Below are 15,014 nucleotides of genomic sequence, written 5' to 3'. Positions count from 1 at the left end.
CAAACATCCCACACACTCATCACACATCTCGATCAAACAATCACAGAACATCTAAAACATCAGCCGGAACACCCAGTCAGCTACTCGCATACCACTATCACACCTAACCTGGATACACATACACTCAACCACTCTCACAGCCTACATCACCTCCTCCTTCACAGCCCACTTCACACTGGCCTCCACGACGCGGGTCAGCCCCCCTCACTCTGCCGGAACCTTCGAATGGTTTTATACCGACAGACAATGCCCCCCCCCCCCCCCCCCACCCACTGAGTTCGTAAATCCTTCCCACGATTAAACTTTTGAATCCTCACATGGGAGTCCCCACACATCAGGATGCGGTGGTCAAACGACACTACAACTGATGTTCGGCGGCTCCCATGCGAGGCCCCTCCCTGCCCAGGCCCTGTCCCGCCCCCTCTCCCTGCCCCTGCCGCCCCATCGGTGCGGTGAGCGGGAGCGACTGGAGCCTGGGGAGGCATCGGGTCGCCAACGCCGCTCTCCTCCCTGAAAAATATACGTCATTGTGATCAAGATGAAAGGGAGCGTCCCACCTTGAAGGCATTTTTCAAAAATATACTTTGGAGAACCTCAGGACTAGTTATGTCTAGTAACAGCACTGCGTGGCGGCACTGCAGCACCAAGACATCATAAGGATACCAAATTTGATTATTTCAGACTGCAAATGATGCTATCAACGCTTTGTAGGGAGTCAAAATGTGATTCCCCGCAGGGTCTGCTGTTTCAAACAGAAATTCTCAGCTTTTCAGAAGAATTTCGAGAATAACTGGTGTAACTTATCAAATCGTACGCGTCTGATGTTACCATAAATGCAAACTACAAAAAACGCGGGATGGTTCCTTTTATCAAAACCACCGAGCAGACAGCGTCGTCGTTGACGAATTCAGCGCCCTAATGGAGGCTGGAAAACTCCTCACACCATTGGCAACGGCGGGGATTAGCTACAACGTTGCGACAGAAAACGCATCGAAAATAGCAAGTACAAAGCGACTACTAGGTTGGGGATCATATGACACTGGTTCGAGGCGCATCGAATCTCAATCGATTGAATACGTTAAACTACCAATGACAAAACAAACACCCAACTGCAACCCCAGTGTTGCCATTACAATTATTCCAAATGGCGCAGATGTCTTAGCGATTCCAGCTTTCTCTCATGCCCGCCACATGTCTGCAGCTTGTTGTAACATTACGCTTCCCGTTGAGCAGTGTTTTGTTCCTCTCTGTTTTCGCTCATGATATGGAATCCTTCTGCTTAGCTGCGATTGATGTTTGTTTCCTATCATAACTCATACCAAATCCAGCGGAAAAAGGATACCTTTATGACTTCCGGTCACAAATATCCCAGGATGACTGACGTTCGACGAGTAAGCGCGGATGACAGGATGACGTTAAGGTCATACAGTGATGGATACTGCGGATAAGCGAGTTACCAAGAAGCTACCGATAAGCGAGTTATAAAATTTGAACCCATTTGCGCCACCGCAACTTTACTGTTACATGACAAAATAGCGATGTCTGCCGTTTGCAGAAGGGCAGGTTGCATATAACATCGCAACTGCTTCTCCAACGATGGCAACTTAATGTACCAAAACCTGAACACTGGCCATGAGCAGATACAGGAGCGGAACCAAAGTTGAGAAACGCCCCGCTGCGTGTTTTGGATGGCAGCAGGGGAATACACGCCCAGCGCACTGTCGCTCAGGTGCTCCTTTTAGGCTTAGTTGAACACTGAGCAGGCCTCACGTCATTTTCCCTCAGTTGACGCGAGGCGGCGCATTTCCTCTGGGACGTGTCAATGCGCGATTCTTCGTAGTTGGCTGGTTCCGTACAGGTCATCAATGTTCAGGTGCCCTTTAAAGGCTTTGCACAACGCTGCGCAAGCCTCTATAATTGGTTCACATAGTGCAAAGCAACGTATTGCCATCGCTGCTCATCCATTTCGTCACTTGCCCGAAGGCAACGCATTTCACTCAGTTGCTTTTTTAGGCATCGTGATTTACCGAGTAAGTCTCACGTCCTTTCCCGGAGGCATGACGAACGCTTGTTGCTCAAGCACCCCTTTTATGCTTTGAAGAAACCTGAGAAACGGCCAGAGTTGAGCAATTGAGAAATACGCCCGTTGAAGTTATTCCTCTCGCCACGATCGCATACGAACTTTTCCCCGATAAATTAATACGCAAGCATCCACAGACAGGAGAGAGCGAGCTGCCGCTATATTTATGACGTCAACTATTTTGTCGCTGCATTTGTAAAACTGTTCATCGTTTCTGATGATGCACTGGTAATGACCAGAATTCCGAGTAAATCCTCGGTGAAGAATGGCACCAACTCATTTGTAGGCTCTTGTACCATTAGGCAGACGCATGCCATCAAGTTTACATGTCAAGCTAGCACGTTGCCGTCTCTCATAGTTTAGGTCCTGTACCCTCTGCAGTGCTGTAGGAAGTGATGTAAAATATATCAGTGATCTTAATTTCGACCTCAAAGAGAGAGTAAGAGAGAGAGAGAGAGAGAGAGAGAGAGAGAGAGAGAGAGAGAGAGAGAGAGAGAGAGAGAGAGAGAGAGAGAGAGAGAGAGAGAGAGAGAGAGAGAGAGAGAGAGAGAGAGATTATATATATATATATATATATATATATATATATATATATATATATATATATATATATATATATATATATATATATATATATATATAATCAGAATGTCGTTGCACTCAATAGTTCTACCGCCGGTCAGTGACCGCATTCACTCCGTGTTCTTTCCCAACTCTGCTGAAAAGGGTTGGCCGTAACGGAATTCGATCCCACACCTGCCCATCGCAGCGCGCGCGCTGGTCTGCGCCTTACCTGATAGCTCAAAAAGGAGTGCCACGGCGCAATTTTGTTATCCAAGAAATTGAAAGATAGTTATTCAAGCTTCATTTCTATGCACTTTTTGTGCATATATATGTTCAAGATTTCAAAAGCTGTGGGCCTGAAGAACAGCGTTTTAACATGAGAGCCCAACAGCTAGTCGTAAAATGTGCACAGTTGCTGCCATATTTTATACTAGACTTGACCGCCGGAGAGGAACTTATTCGCCACTTATTCGCCCCGCGGTACGTACGGATAGTACCGGGAGGAGGTAACGGCCCGGGACCCGACGTAACCAAGCTTTTACCCGCGGGTTTTTCCAAGGCTATCTTGCGTTTTTCCCCACATATCTGCCAGAAATCGAGATTTTGAATGATGGTCCTTGTTGGCCATATTTTCCGTATTGCCTGGTCTATCAAAGCGAACTTGCGCGTGTGTCGTTTTCCCGTGCTCCCCCCCTGTTAAGTGGCCACCGGGCCCAGTTACGATGCCCTGCTTCCCTCTCTTGGCGAATAATATAAGTTGAAGCCGCTAAGAGAAAATGCAATTGAAGGCGAGATAAATAGGTCCAAGGCTATCTTACGGATAGGTCTGGTGGGATTGATAGGTCTGACGTATAGATATATGGGCTCACATATGATTTTGCACAAGTCTAAGATATAAGATATGGTTGATGCATATAATGTAAGATATATCGGTCGAAGGAAAGGCAGTGCCCTGACACATTTTTGCCATCCATGACCAGTATTTAGGAGACGTATTAAGGAAACTGCTGGTGCCACTTCTGACCTAGTTCAAGTTAATGATAGGATGAAGACACAAGTACTGAAGCATGGTTTATTGTGATGGGAACATAATTGCCCATTAGCAATAACCCTTTAGATTTTTTATCAACTTCCATCACAGTGTTCTCAATTCCCAATTACAACAAAGTCTGTGGGAAGTGTTTGCCATGGGCAAGCAACAGGTGTTTAGGCCAGAGATGCAAATTTATTTACAAATAAGCAAGTTATTAGTTATTTGCTGTATGCTAATTTTTTATTGATTCATCTTCCAGTGAGAGTAGCTTTCAATGTCGTGAGGAATGTCTACGGAGTAGGTGGGAACTTGTCTCTGCCCTCCTGTGGCGACATCCGTGTAGACAAGAGTTAAGTGTGGGTTCATTGCATGAATGGTTTATGTATGCAAGTCACATATTGCACATGTAAATGATGGAATGTTGTGTTTTTCACACAGTGATTATGTTTTATTTTTAACAGCATACCTAAGACATTTGAGATCAATTCAGTGCTTGAAGGCCAGCAAGGCTAGATCATGGGATGGTCAATATTAATGTAATCATATCATTGGAACAATTCACCTTATGAAATTGACATTGTGGCCACTCAGTGTTTTGTTAATGGTGGCAAGAAGAACAGACTCAAATGTTAAAGGGAATATTTAAAATCTTGGCATTTATGACTTGAGCAATACAATCTAGTCTTGTATTTAATATGTATGAGCACCATATCTGTTAAACTAACTAGAAATGGTGCAAACTTGTGGGTTTGCTATTGCTCACAGTGGTGTTCATGCTTTACATTTGTGTATCTATGTTCCCCATATTCAACATGTGTTAGTCTGAGGGAGCTTTTTTGTTTCAGAAACCAGCTCAGGTCCTACTAAAGAAGACACCATCTGTATGTACCATGGCTGAATTTATCAAAGCCTTCATTAATGCCTGTGTTCCAAGTAGAGATGCTAAAGCAGTTGAAGAGGCATTTCTGACTAAGGTGAGGGTAGATTTAATTGGTAATAATAATATGTACACTTCATCCTAAAGAAATCATTCTTTTATTGCCTGAAGAGCTTATTTCATTGGTGTCTATTAACCAAGACATTTTGTAACCAAGAATTGTGCCTTGGTCAAATGCAAAATGCTCCTTTCCTTACTTTTTGATTTCTGGTATGAAGCAATTGCAACTTTTCCCATAGTACAAAGACAGCATCAACTATCAATACACTTCAGATGCTGCTTGTTAATTCTAGTTAGCCTAAGCAGGCATATTATTTACCTATCTTATTTTGTTTTGTCTTGATTATTCTAGCTTTGCTGTATTAGTTTATGCGACATGAAATAATTCAGCATGTGAGCATTCTGAGTCAAGTTTTTTCTTGCAGCACCATGAACTGGTTTCTCAAACCTACAACATGGATCAAAATGAATATAGTCTTTGCTAATTAATTAGACTGCAATTGTTGTTGGGGTTACACATGTGTTTGTGTCTTAGAAATGGGCTGTGGTGTCTGTATTTGATGTCTTGAATCCAAAATTTCCCAGAATTAAGCATTCTGGTATGGTCTATTTAGAAATGCTTAATTTTCTCTTCAAATTATATCAGGCTTAAGTCTAATTTCAAAAACATAAACCTCACATTGGAAAAGTATGCCTGAGTTGTGGCAGTCTTACCACATATCTGCTTGCCTTTTTGTCAAGCTTGTTTCACAAGATTTGGTTTGGGAGCTGGTCTGTTAACAGTTTTGCCCCAAACATGGCATTATGCTGCCATGTTTTGGTGGCAGTCCCCAGTTGTCCTTAAGTGGAACAAAGACTTCTGATTACTCAGAAAATCTGTTTGGATCCAGACCCGAAGATGATGCGGTACTAGGCCAACTTAATTGCAGTTCTGAATGTCATTGATGCCAACAGCACACACTGTCTAGCTGCGATGACTCTCCAGGCAGCAGAGAACATTGATATTCATGCTCTTTACATGGCTAATTTGGCGTCGTGCGTGATCCCCCAGAGTATCGTCATGTCCAAGAGGAAGCAAAACAAGAAGAAGGCTCAGGTGCGACTCCGGAAGGGGTCACTAACGTCTCGGAGCAGAAGAGAGCTGGGCCTCCATAAACTGAGCAGGACTGGGCTCAAGTTTGACAACTACCTGCCACTTAACGACATGTGGTCTCAGTATATGAGACACTACCTCAATCTAGATGTCCTCTTGGGGCAGGGGTAAGCATGTTTGATATGCCAGCGCTGGAGTTGCAGGCCAAGTTGGCGAGCGTAGTACGATGTTGAACCTTATCAAGACGAGCAAGTGTCGGGAGTTCCTCAAAAGTGATGAATGAGATCAAAACGCGCGATGCAATGCAAACGCATTGAAGTACCCCGGGCTGGTCTTGATATCGCGTGTTCCCCAGTCGGCCGTTGTCTGCGCGGACCGCCACCGTCCGTCGGTTTTTTGTGCAGGGGGAGAGACTTATTACTCATTGCCGTTATGTGCTGGGTAAACGTGCTGTGCTGGGCGTTTGCACTGCATGTGACGCGCCCGTGTTGCTTGAAAACACCCTGCGCGACCTCTCCATTCGTGTATGTAGCTAACGGTAGCTCGATGACGCATCTCTCCCTGCCCGGTCGTGGGTGCGTCCGCCAGGTTCCGCGCCGAGCCGTGGGACAGCCGCACCGAGCACTGCCTGCTGCAGGTCTGCCGGGCCGACTACCACGGCGCCCTGCTGCGCGTGCTGCGCTCCCGTTGTGCCTCGTACCGGGGCGTGTCCGGCCTCGTGCTGCTGGAGACGCGCGGCACCTTCCAGCTCATCACACCTGACAACCGTCTCAAACGTTAGTTTGAACGCCGCCCGCCGGAACACGGACCTCGTCTGATGGTTGATTGCAAATACTTCCAGATGAGCGTGCTATTTTTTTGTTACTTATCGAGTTTCTCTTACATGGTGGTGGTATTCCGTGTAGAAGTCCTTATTGGTATGCTGTGCAATGCCTAATTTTCTATCATGCTCATGTCAATTTGCGCTTACAACTGATTCAAAATTGTCAGAATGCTTTAGCGTCTGGTGTGTACGATGCATGTCCACACATTCCAGACGCACAAACACTTGGTTTCTTATCAGCATGATTCTGGTGATGTCATCCGAGAATCTCTTTCAGTCATACCGAAGGAGCACAGTATATTCGAGACGAGCGTGAATGGGTTCAAGATCCGGCTGTTTGGAAACAACCTGCTAAGGCGTCCAGTGGGCCGCGGCATGAAAAAGCTCAAGGCGAAGAAAACTATTGAGTTGTGATGATTGTTGTCTGTCTCAACAAAAAGCAGCGTGTTTCACATGCTTTGTCCTCTCCCAGGGTCCCTTGCAATTCATTTTCTTGATCCTTGTGTTGAAGGATTTCTGGATCCGTGCAGCGCTTCACGCGTGGTATGATGTTACTGTTGTGTGATATGTCGGTAATCGGATGGATATCCATTGCTTCGTGCTCAGTCGAGCGCTCGGTCTCAGTACGTCGGGACATTCGTTCCGTTTCTAACAGAATACATGGTGAAAATCCCCTGTGTTTGTATGTTTATGCCCGAAGCTGCCTTTTCATTGGGCTCGCCGAAAAACTCATAAATTAGCCTCAATTCTAACAAGTTGATTCTTCACACGCGTTTTTTCGCGTACGCTCACCTATAACATGGTGCGATGCTGCTAATGCCAGCATTATTGCTTGACATGGTCGCTTTCCATTTCAACTCAATGTGCGGTATTTTGCAAGGCAGTTCCCATGGGAATCAAAGCACATTTCGGACGCCACTTCCATCAATGGTTTTGCTGATGCTGTCGTTGGTCATGGGATGGGATGGGATGCTGCATGGGATCAGTCTGATTAGCTTAAAGCCAGAAGGAGGTCTAGATTTCGGCTCGATCAATCTGCATTTTTTTATTTTGTGCCGTTTTGCGAAATCCAAGTATCGCATTCAATCCTGACAACGTAACATGGATAAGGCACGTTTACTCTGAAATGACTTCGGAAAACGGGTGCTCACGCCGCTTTCATTTCGTAAGTCGACTGCGAGGCGATTATTGATAGTAAAGGACCATGGGCAATGAGGAAGCTGGTAGACAACACGTATTATCAGGGTTATATGTCCGGCATTTAGATGTCGGTGGACGCCTCATGCCATGGAAGCAGGGGCGTATTTGGTGAGATAAGTCAAAGCGTTCCCCGCTGATGTGGCGCCTTCCGCTCTTTCGCTGCCCAGCCATGTGACGGCATGTCGAAGTGTAGCAGAAATATGTCAGTAGCGTAATGACTGACAATGGATTATGTCTTCATTTCCTTCAACATGATGCGTGGAGCGATTTCCTGGGGGAGGATCGGTGTAATTATGCACGCATCTATCTGCTCATAACAAATTTCAAGAAATTCGATCACCAGTTGTTTACGCGCAACTGTGATGGCGTATGCTGTTTATTTGCTATGTTTATTTATGTTCCCCGGCGTGTGTGTCGATATGTGCCTTTGCAGAACGATGTTGCCATTCACTAGAGTGTCTTCAACCAGTTGGGACGATTTACCACTTACGTTCGATGCTGTGAACGCCAACGAACCTAGTCGTTCCGCCAAGGATGCGCCAAGCCAAAGCCAATATGTAAATACGACGCGTGGAAACTTGCTACGAAAAGTCAAAGTTTTAACTGCAGCCATCAGTTGGAACAGATCAAAGCTCCTAAGATTACGACGATCGTTCGACGAAACTCGAGCGGCGTATTTTGGTTTAGCTGCGGCGAAATTCAACAAAGGGTTTTTGTTGTACAATCAGTATATCTCTTTCGGAGATGTCGACGAAAACGCTGCGAATGCACGAGAATTCCTTCAACAAACACTGCATCCTTGGCCCACGTTGAGCGGTAGCGTGAAAGTGCCTTACTTCTTCTCCTCTTCAGGAGGCATATCTGACTCCGCCAAGAAATGGCTCATGCAAGCCATCGAGGACGTTTCTGAGAAGACCTGTGTCACTGTGGAGACGGCGGAGATTTCTGACGGCGCAACGTGTGCCGACTCTGTGCCCAGCGCCCCCCGCTCCATCTGCATCGAGGCTGGCGATCGTTGCTACTCATTGCTGGGCGCCAGCGGCAACCCGCAGAGACTCGTGGTCAACGAGACGTGTCTCAGTCCGTCTATGGCGCTTCGGTTGGTCAGCCTGGCCGTTGGCGTGGGCTACCAGCACATGCACACCAACTACATGCTGGCCGACGAGGGCGGCCGGGGACTGCATGGCTACTGCCACACCACCAAGGAGAACGTAAGCGATCGGTTCGACGTGCTAAGCGCGAGCGCGGTCGGCTTCACCATAGACTACGGCTCTTCGGAGTACGCGCCGGTGCACGTCACGCCCCGGGCCGAGGACCAGGTGATCCTCCACAGCCGCAGCAACACATACTTCGGGCTGCGCAATATCGATATCGCTCAGATCAATACGTTCAACAAGTGCATGGAGCCTGCGTACGCAGTGAAGTGCGGACAATCGCTGAAAGCTTGCTTGGACTTCGTCGGCTCCGAGGAGTATCCCAACATCCTTGGCATCACAGGCAGCTGTGAGTGCCTGTGCATGGACGGTTGGAAGGGGAGGCGATGCGACAAAAGAGACGGACAGAAAATGGACAGGTCGCTGTACGGCTGTCACAAGCACATCACGCTGCGTAGAGGAGACGGGGGTGGAACGGCAGGCATCTTCGGCCTCGGTGACATCCACCTGGACCTGACGGGCGCGCCTCCCCACATCTGCACGGTCAGCGTCCGCACCAAATGGCGGGATCTCGGCTACTACTGCCCCGGGTACTCACCCATCATCCATGTCGACGCAAGCTCCTTCTACAGAACGCAGGTGGGTTTCGAGCCGCTGAACTTACACGACGCGTGTCGCCGATTTCGGCTGTACTTCCAGTCGGGCGTGGACCGGTACCAGCGTCGCCTGCTCTGCGTCGACAACCTGCTGGATACAAAGGGCAAGCTAGAGTTGCGGCCGACAGGGCCCAACACCACGCTCTACTTCGTCATGAACCCGGAGAACGAGACGGTGGCGGATGCGCTGGCCAAAATTCAGATCGTCATCCACAATCGGGTCAACATCGTGTGCGACAGCATACTGTACTACCGCAACCCACTGGCCTTCCACGTTCACAAGTCTGAGTTCATATTCCACACCAAGTACCTGGTACAGCTACTGATCGGAATCGTGGTATTCATGATCTTCAGCTACATCGCGTACGACTACTGGACGACACGACGGCGGCTGGAGGAACTGCGCCGGCGACGCGAGGCCAGGAAGGCAGCCGAGGCGCAGTCGGATGCGGAGGGTTCTGACGAATCGAGCTCCGACAAGTCAAAACACTCAAGCACCAGTAACAAGTCAAAGCATTCAAGCACCAGCAACAAGTCAAAACATTCAAACACCAGCAGCAAGTCAACAGGCTCGAAAAAAGCGGTGACGGGCAAAGCTTCGTCCAAAGTCGCCCAGATCAAGGATAGCTTATTTGGTAAACCAAAAGCTAAAAAACGAAAACGGCCAAAAAAGGCCAAGAAGCCGGAGATACCTAAGGACGCTGGCGACAGTTCATCGTCAGATGAAATCACAACTCTACCAAGTGGCCTAGAAAGTGAGCCGTCTGTTAATGTGACATCTGTGCAGGAATCCTCCACAACGGTAGGAACCAAGGTGGAAGAGCCGAAAAAGACGCTGACGGAAAAAGCAAAATCAGCTGCAAAGAAGGCGAAGAAAGAGAACTTGCTACCGCCTATTGGTATTAACCGTGGTCACGTTCGACAGATGTCGGATTTGGAGGATCTGGAAAGTGCGAGCCCCGTTGTGGAGGAGCCGACCTCGATGTTTGGCTATGACTTCTCTAAAAGTCCCACTCCGCCGCCGGAGGAACCTTCGCGGCCATCCCCCAAAAAGCGCGTAAAAAGGAGGAAAAAGTATTCGTCGTCAAGCTCTTCAGAGTCATCAGACGACAACCTAAAAGAAGCTCTGGTCAAGTACATCAGCAGCGTTATGCAGTCGACCACTGAAGAGGAGAGTGAGGACGAGGAGTCGCAGCCAGCATAGGCGGTACTGGCGGCACAAAGCTCGGCAGCCGCGGCCTGTTGTGTCCCACGTCTGGCGATCAGAGACGCTACGCATTCATGCCACATGCCACATGTCACATCCATACTTTCTTTTGACGCCACTGAGGCAGAACTCCGCATGTGAACGGCAGCCGGAGTCGATCGTGGGCCAGCTGTCCAAGAGCGGAACAATGCGAGTTTCCGGCTGAACAGACGGTACGCTGTCACGGACTCGGCCCGTACACAACATGTCTCTTAGCACGACGGACGGGGTCGGAGCCTGGCCTCCAGGCGAGAACGGAGCCTTACCCACGACGCAGTGAGGCCTCAGCAGCTCCCGCCGTTGGGAAGTGATCGGCGACTCCCGGGCTAAAGATGCCGCGACGGTGCAGATGTCTGTCGGCTCGCCTCGGATCCACCTTGAACTAATATTCAGCTATGCGATGTTAATTGTATGTGCCGCATTTAGTCCCCCTCCCGTCATTCACTGGCGGCGCGAGCGCTATGAAAGCAGTAGGAACATGTTAGTGTCTGCACGCTGTGAAGCATTCGCTTCCTGACGTGGTGCCTGTATCACTGGTGGGGTGCGATGTATCATTCCCACATTATGTAAATATATGAACCGACGTGCGCGCAGTGGAGACACGCGGCTTGCTGATTGACACGGCCACGCACAGCTCGCCGCTATGGTTGCGTGCGATGCAGAAAACGAGTCATTCCCAGACGGCCGTTAAACGGTGAGGTGCAGTGTGCAATGAACGCAGCGTGCACACACGAACACACGCCTCTGTCAGTAAATGCATGGCAAGCACCAGTATGTTAAAGCCATCGTCGTTGTGCGGGAGACGCACGTCTCAAAAGGCTGACCGTCCTCGGACCGATCGCCTGGGCCCGCTCTTACGGGGCCACTAGATAGATCGTTGCGAGTCCTTGGTCGTCTCGGGAACAAGACAGCCTCCGCAGCTCCGTGACCGTTTCCGAAGACCCGCCCAGGGGCTTCCCAATGAGAACATCTTCGCCAGCTTGTCTTCTTTGCTCAGCGAACTGGCCAGGTGACCCCAGCCTATTCGGAAGTCTGTCGAGCACGTTTGGGTTGTGCTCTGCCGTGACACTCGGTTCCCGCTGTCACGGACACTTCATTGCTAGCGTATTCTTTAGTTTCGCTTCCAGTGGTTTGTCAAAACGTATCTCTCATGATCCGAGCTGCTGCTCGCGGTGTCTTTGTGTGTCATGTCATTAGGGCCTTACGACGCACTCAGCTGCTGATGCTATATGGCGTCATCTGCCTCTCACCCTGGCAAGAATGGCGGGCACCGCGGGGAATCGAACCCCGCACCTCTAGTTTCCCAGATACGTAGCGGTTAAGGCAGTCGCGTTAACCACTCGCGGTGTCTTTGTGGTGGATGGTGTCGTTGGTCTCACGTGGCCATGCCTAGTGCGTCGTAGTCGATTGCCTCATATTTTACCGCGCCCAGCGGCCTGTTCAAAGTACCGCCCCACTGGTCGTAACGCCCTTATGCCCACGCGTCTACAGGCATCAAGCCGGCTGGCACACTGTGTATTTTCCTGTTCAATCAACGAAAGACGGGCCGGTATGTCCCTGACATGGGGCGGGGAACTTCGACACTCGACGGTCCGAGGACGTGTTCGGATATGCAGCAGCCCGCCGACCATCAGCGTCCTGATGAACGGCTGGCTCGAAACCTTCCAGTCAGTGGAGACATTCCAATCATGCGCAAAACATGTCTTTGTTGGTGCCTTGCAACGGTAAACGATCGGGCAAGCGTGGATGGCAGGCCATCCTAATGCAGACACCTCCTGCATGAACAAAGCATCCAGCCCTCTCAGCACAAGGCGAAACAACATACGGATCATCCTCTGACGCATACATGAGTATCGATGCTGGATGCTGTTTTACACGATACACAAAACAATATCCATAGATAATGGTGGGCGAGAATGTGCGTGTTGCACCATTCTCGTGCTGCGCTAGTATGTCATGTAGACGTCGTTCGTTAACACTTCCGCGAACCAAAGCATAATAAACACAATCTTCACAATATAGCGAAAACAAACAAAATATTGTGTACCTCTTCGGGACGCCATATCACGTACATGGTAACACGTGGAATCGCCACCAAGGACATTGCACGCTGTACAACATTTTCAAGGGCTCTGCGTCTTGTTCCCTGATATCTGCATCTCGAGTAAGCACATCGGTTACTAAACTCGAATAACTTTACCGCACATTTCTGACCCAATAAGTAGTCGGTAGCGTTAACGTTAAGCTAGTCGCAACAATCCATGCACAAAACGCGCGGTCCCCAGCAGCGGTCCCACCAGAGCCGTACACCCGGCCCCAGCAGCGGTCCCATCACAGCTGTGGACCGGGCCCTGGCAGCGGTCGCACCGCAGCCGTGCACCCGGCGCAGGCAGCGGTCCCGCCAAAGCCGTACACCCGGCGCAGGCAGCGGTCCCACCACAGCCGTACACCCGGCGCCGGCAGTGGTGTCAACTCGGCAGTCTCGCTGAGCGGCCCCTCAGGTCGCCTCGGCCGGCGCCGGGCCGCCGGGGTCGGGCGAGGTCGGCCGGCCGGGGTCGTCGTCGGGGGACGGCACCGGACGGGCCCGGTCCCCGCACACGGCGCACGGCCGTCCGCTCGGCCGCTCCGGCGCGCAGCCCGGATGGCAAAAGTGGCCACACCTGCGAGCGCATGGGGGCCGTGGTGGTCAGCCGAGAGGGTGCTGCGAGTTCAGCGGAGGCGTCGGTGGCGTGGCATCTGGTACTGCATACTCATAGATATGCTAAAGTGTCCACAGACGGGGATCTATGCAAAAGAACCAAGTTCGGCGGCAATTCCGATCCCAGCTGCGCTCCAGCTGCCGATTCGCACGACAATATCCACACAAACACACCAACGCTAATTCTTGTTTAGCTTCGTGCCAAGAGATTCGCCACTAAATGACACTGACCCGGCATCTGACATCGCCGTGGGCCACCCCGGCAAAGGCGCGTCCGGTCTGACCTGAAGGCGATCATCTGTCCCGCTTGCAGATCGGGCCGGCGGCCGCACACGTGGCACCGCTCGGGCGCGCCGTAGCCACGGCTCCAGGCGCGCCGCTTCTGCAGGTGGCCGTGCCACGTGTCGGCCTGCACGATGCGGCGCGCGCTGTCGCACAGCACGCGTTCGTACTGGCATGTGCGCAGCAGGTCTGCCGGCGAACGTACCCGCATTGTAGGCTTTATCGAACGCAGCTGAGGTGTGCGTTAATGATGCCTTCTTTATCTGTCTTCAAGCGGCAGACTGACAGACCCACTTCGGCGACACGACTGACGAGGAAGTGGCGCGGTGAACGGTACGACAGTCGGTGGGTGATTCAGAAATGAAATGGAGCAAGAGATGGGTCGGGGATGCACGGCGAGAGGTCCAGACATATCAAGCGAGGCGCACCGCGACGGCCTGACGAGGAGTGACGGAGGCGCAGACATCGAGGACGACCGCGGCAACCACGGACGGACGCACCTGTGAGCAGCGGGCGCAGGTGACCAAACTCCCTGCTGGAGTAGGCCGGCTCCTGGAACAGGCGGCGCATGACGTCCGGCAGCGGCACGTGGCCGATCATTGCGCCCGCCACCAGCGGCACCAGCGTCTCTGGGGAAGGCCGACCATGCGCCGTTAGCACCACCGACAGGTGGACAACGAGATGATGAACAACGCCGCCTGGCAGCTACGGACGCCCGATTTAGAAATAGGGTCGCAAAATTACATTCACATCGGCTAATCTCGGGAAACTGACGAGTACGACAGTGGAAAAACACATATTAATCCGAGTTTGCTTAAACCACAATGGTGTCGTTAAAAAACACCGGTGATCGGACTAAGAAGCAGTGTCAATATCATGGATGCATTCTTGACAGCCCTCCTCCCCACTCGAACGGCCACACCATATACAGTCAGGGTTGTGCCATCGGTGCGGTGCGTCTCCGACCGGCGGCGCCTCACCTCTGCCGTCAGTGCGCTGCAGAGCGACGGCACAGTCGAGCAGCGAGAACCAGCAGCGGCGCCGCTCGGCGTCCGGCAGCCGGCTGGACGAGCGCTGGCAGAGCCGGACGGCGGCCTTCAGGCGCCGCTCCGGCCGGCCGCCGTCCCCCTGTCGGCCGGGACACACGGGCTGACGTCACCTGCCGGACCACTGGCGGCGGGGACGCACCTGCCGAGCCACTGACGGCGGCCCTCAAGCCGCGCCGCGCGGACACACAGGCGCACTCCA

The 15,014-nt window shown here is 51.1% G+C and overlaps 2 protein-coding genes across 4 annotated transcripts; one reads left to right on the top strand and one right to left on the bottom strand.

Moving 5' to 3' along the window:
* The first annotated feature begins 3,099 nt into the window (after positions 1–3,099).
* On the top strand, positions 3,100–7,203 carry LOC119090412 (ribonuclease P protein subunit p29). 3 transcript variants are annotated; one of them, XM_037213210.1, is made up of 5 exons: positions 3,100–3,124; positions 4,523–4,651; positions 5,666–5,874; positions 6,296–6,483; positions 6,808–7,203. In XM_037213210.1, exons 2-5 carry the CDS (start codon positions 4,568–4,570, stop codon positions 6,942–6,944), a joined length of 618 nt encoding a protein of 205 aa, XP_037069105.1. In that variant the 5' UTR covers positions 3,100–3,124; positions 4,523–4,567; the 3' UTR covers positions 6,945–7,203. The 3 variants fall into 3 exon arrangements, with proteins under 3 accessions (XP_037069105.1, XP_037069104.1, XP_037069103.1); XM_037213209.1 differs by lacking the exon at positions 3,100–3,124 and adding an exon at positions 3,129–3,150; XM_037213208.1 differs by lacking the exon at positions 3,100–3,124 and adding an exon at positions 3,484–3,563.
* A 5,914-nt stretch (positions 7,204–13,117) lies between these two features.
* On the bottom strand, positions 13,118–14,816 carry LOC119089782 (uncharacterized). The gene is made up of 5 exons (XM_037212597.1): positions 14,747–14,816; positions 14,267–14,395; positions 13,769–13,955; positions 13,337–13,446; positions 13,118–13,137 (listed from the first exon to the last, which is right to left on the bottom strand). Exons 2-5 carry the CDS (start codon positions 14,364–14,366, stop codon positions 13,118–13,120), a joined length of 417 nt encoding a protein of 138 aa, XP_037068492.1. The 5' UTR covers positions 14,367–14,395; positions 14,747–14,816.
* Positions 14,817–15,014: the final 198 nt, after the last annotated feature.

This window comes from Pollicipes pollicipes, unplaced genomic scaffold, assembly GCF_011947565.3.
Source record: "Pollicipes pollicipes isolate AB1234 unplaced genomic scaffold, Ppol_2.1 Scaffold_3087;HRSCAF=3621_pilon_pilon_pilon, whole genome shotgun sequence".
Classification (NCBI taxonomy): Eukaryota; Metazoa; Arthropoda; class Thecostraca; order Pollicipedomorpha; family Pollicipedidae; genus Pollicipes; species Pollicipes pollicipes.
This window is presented reverse-complemented; position numbering and strand designations above follow the sequence as displayed.

What these genes read in the sequence shown, in the direction of transcription:
- LOC119089782 (XM_037212597.1), bottom strand. Translation starts at nt 14,366, where the DNA reads ATGATCGGCCACGTGCCGCTGCCGGACGTCATGCGCCGCCTGTTCCAG. An exon ending in GGACAGATGATCGCCTTCAG is followed by an intron (nt 13,447 to 13,768) that starts GTCAGACCGGAC and finishes ATGCGCTCGCAG; the next exon opens with GTGTGGCCACTTTTGCCATC. An exon ending in GTCCCCCGACGACGACCCCG is followed by an intron (nt 13,138 to 13,336) that starts GCCGGCCGACCT and finishes GACCGCTGCCAG; the next exon opens with GGCCCGGTCCACAGCTGTGA.
- LOC119090412 (XM_037213208.1), top strand. An exon ending in AAGAGGCATTTCTGACTAAG is followed by an intron (nt 4,652 to 5,665) that starts GTGAGGGTAGAT and finishes GTGATCCCCCAG; the next exon opens with AGTATCGTCATGTCCAAGAG. An exon ending in GATGTCCTCTTGGGGCAGGG is followed by an intron (nt 5,875 to 6,295) that starts GTAAGCATGTTT and finishes TGCGTCCGCCAG; the next exon opens with GTTCCGCGCCGAGCCGTGGG.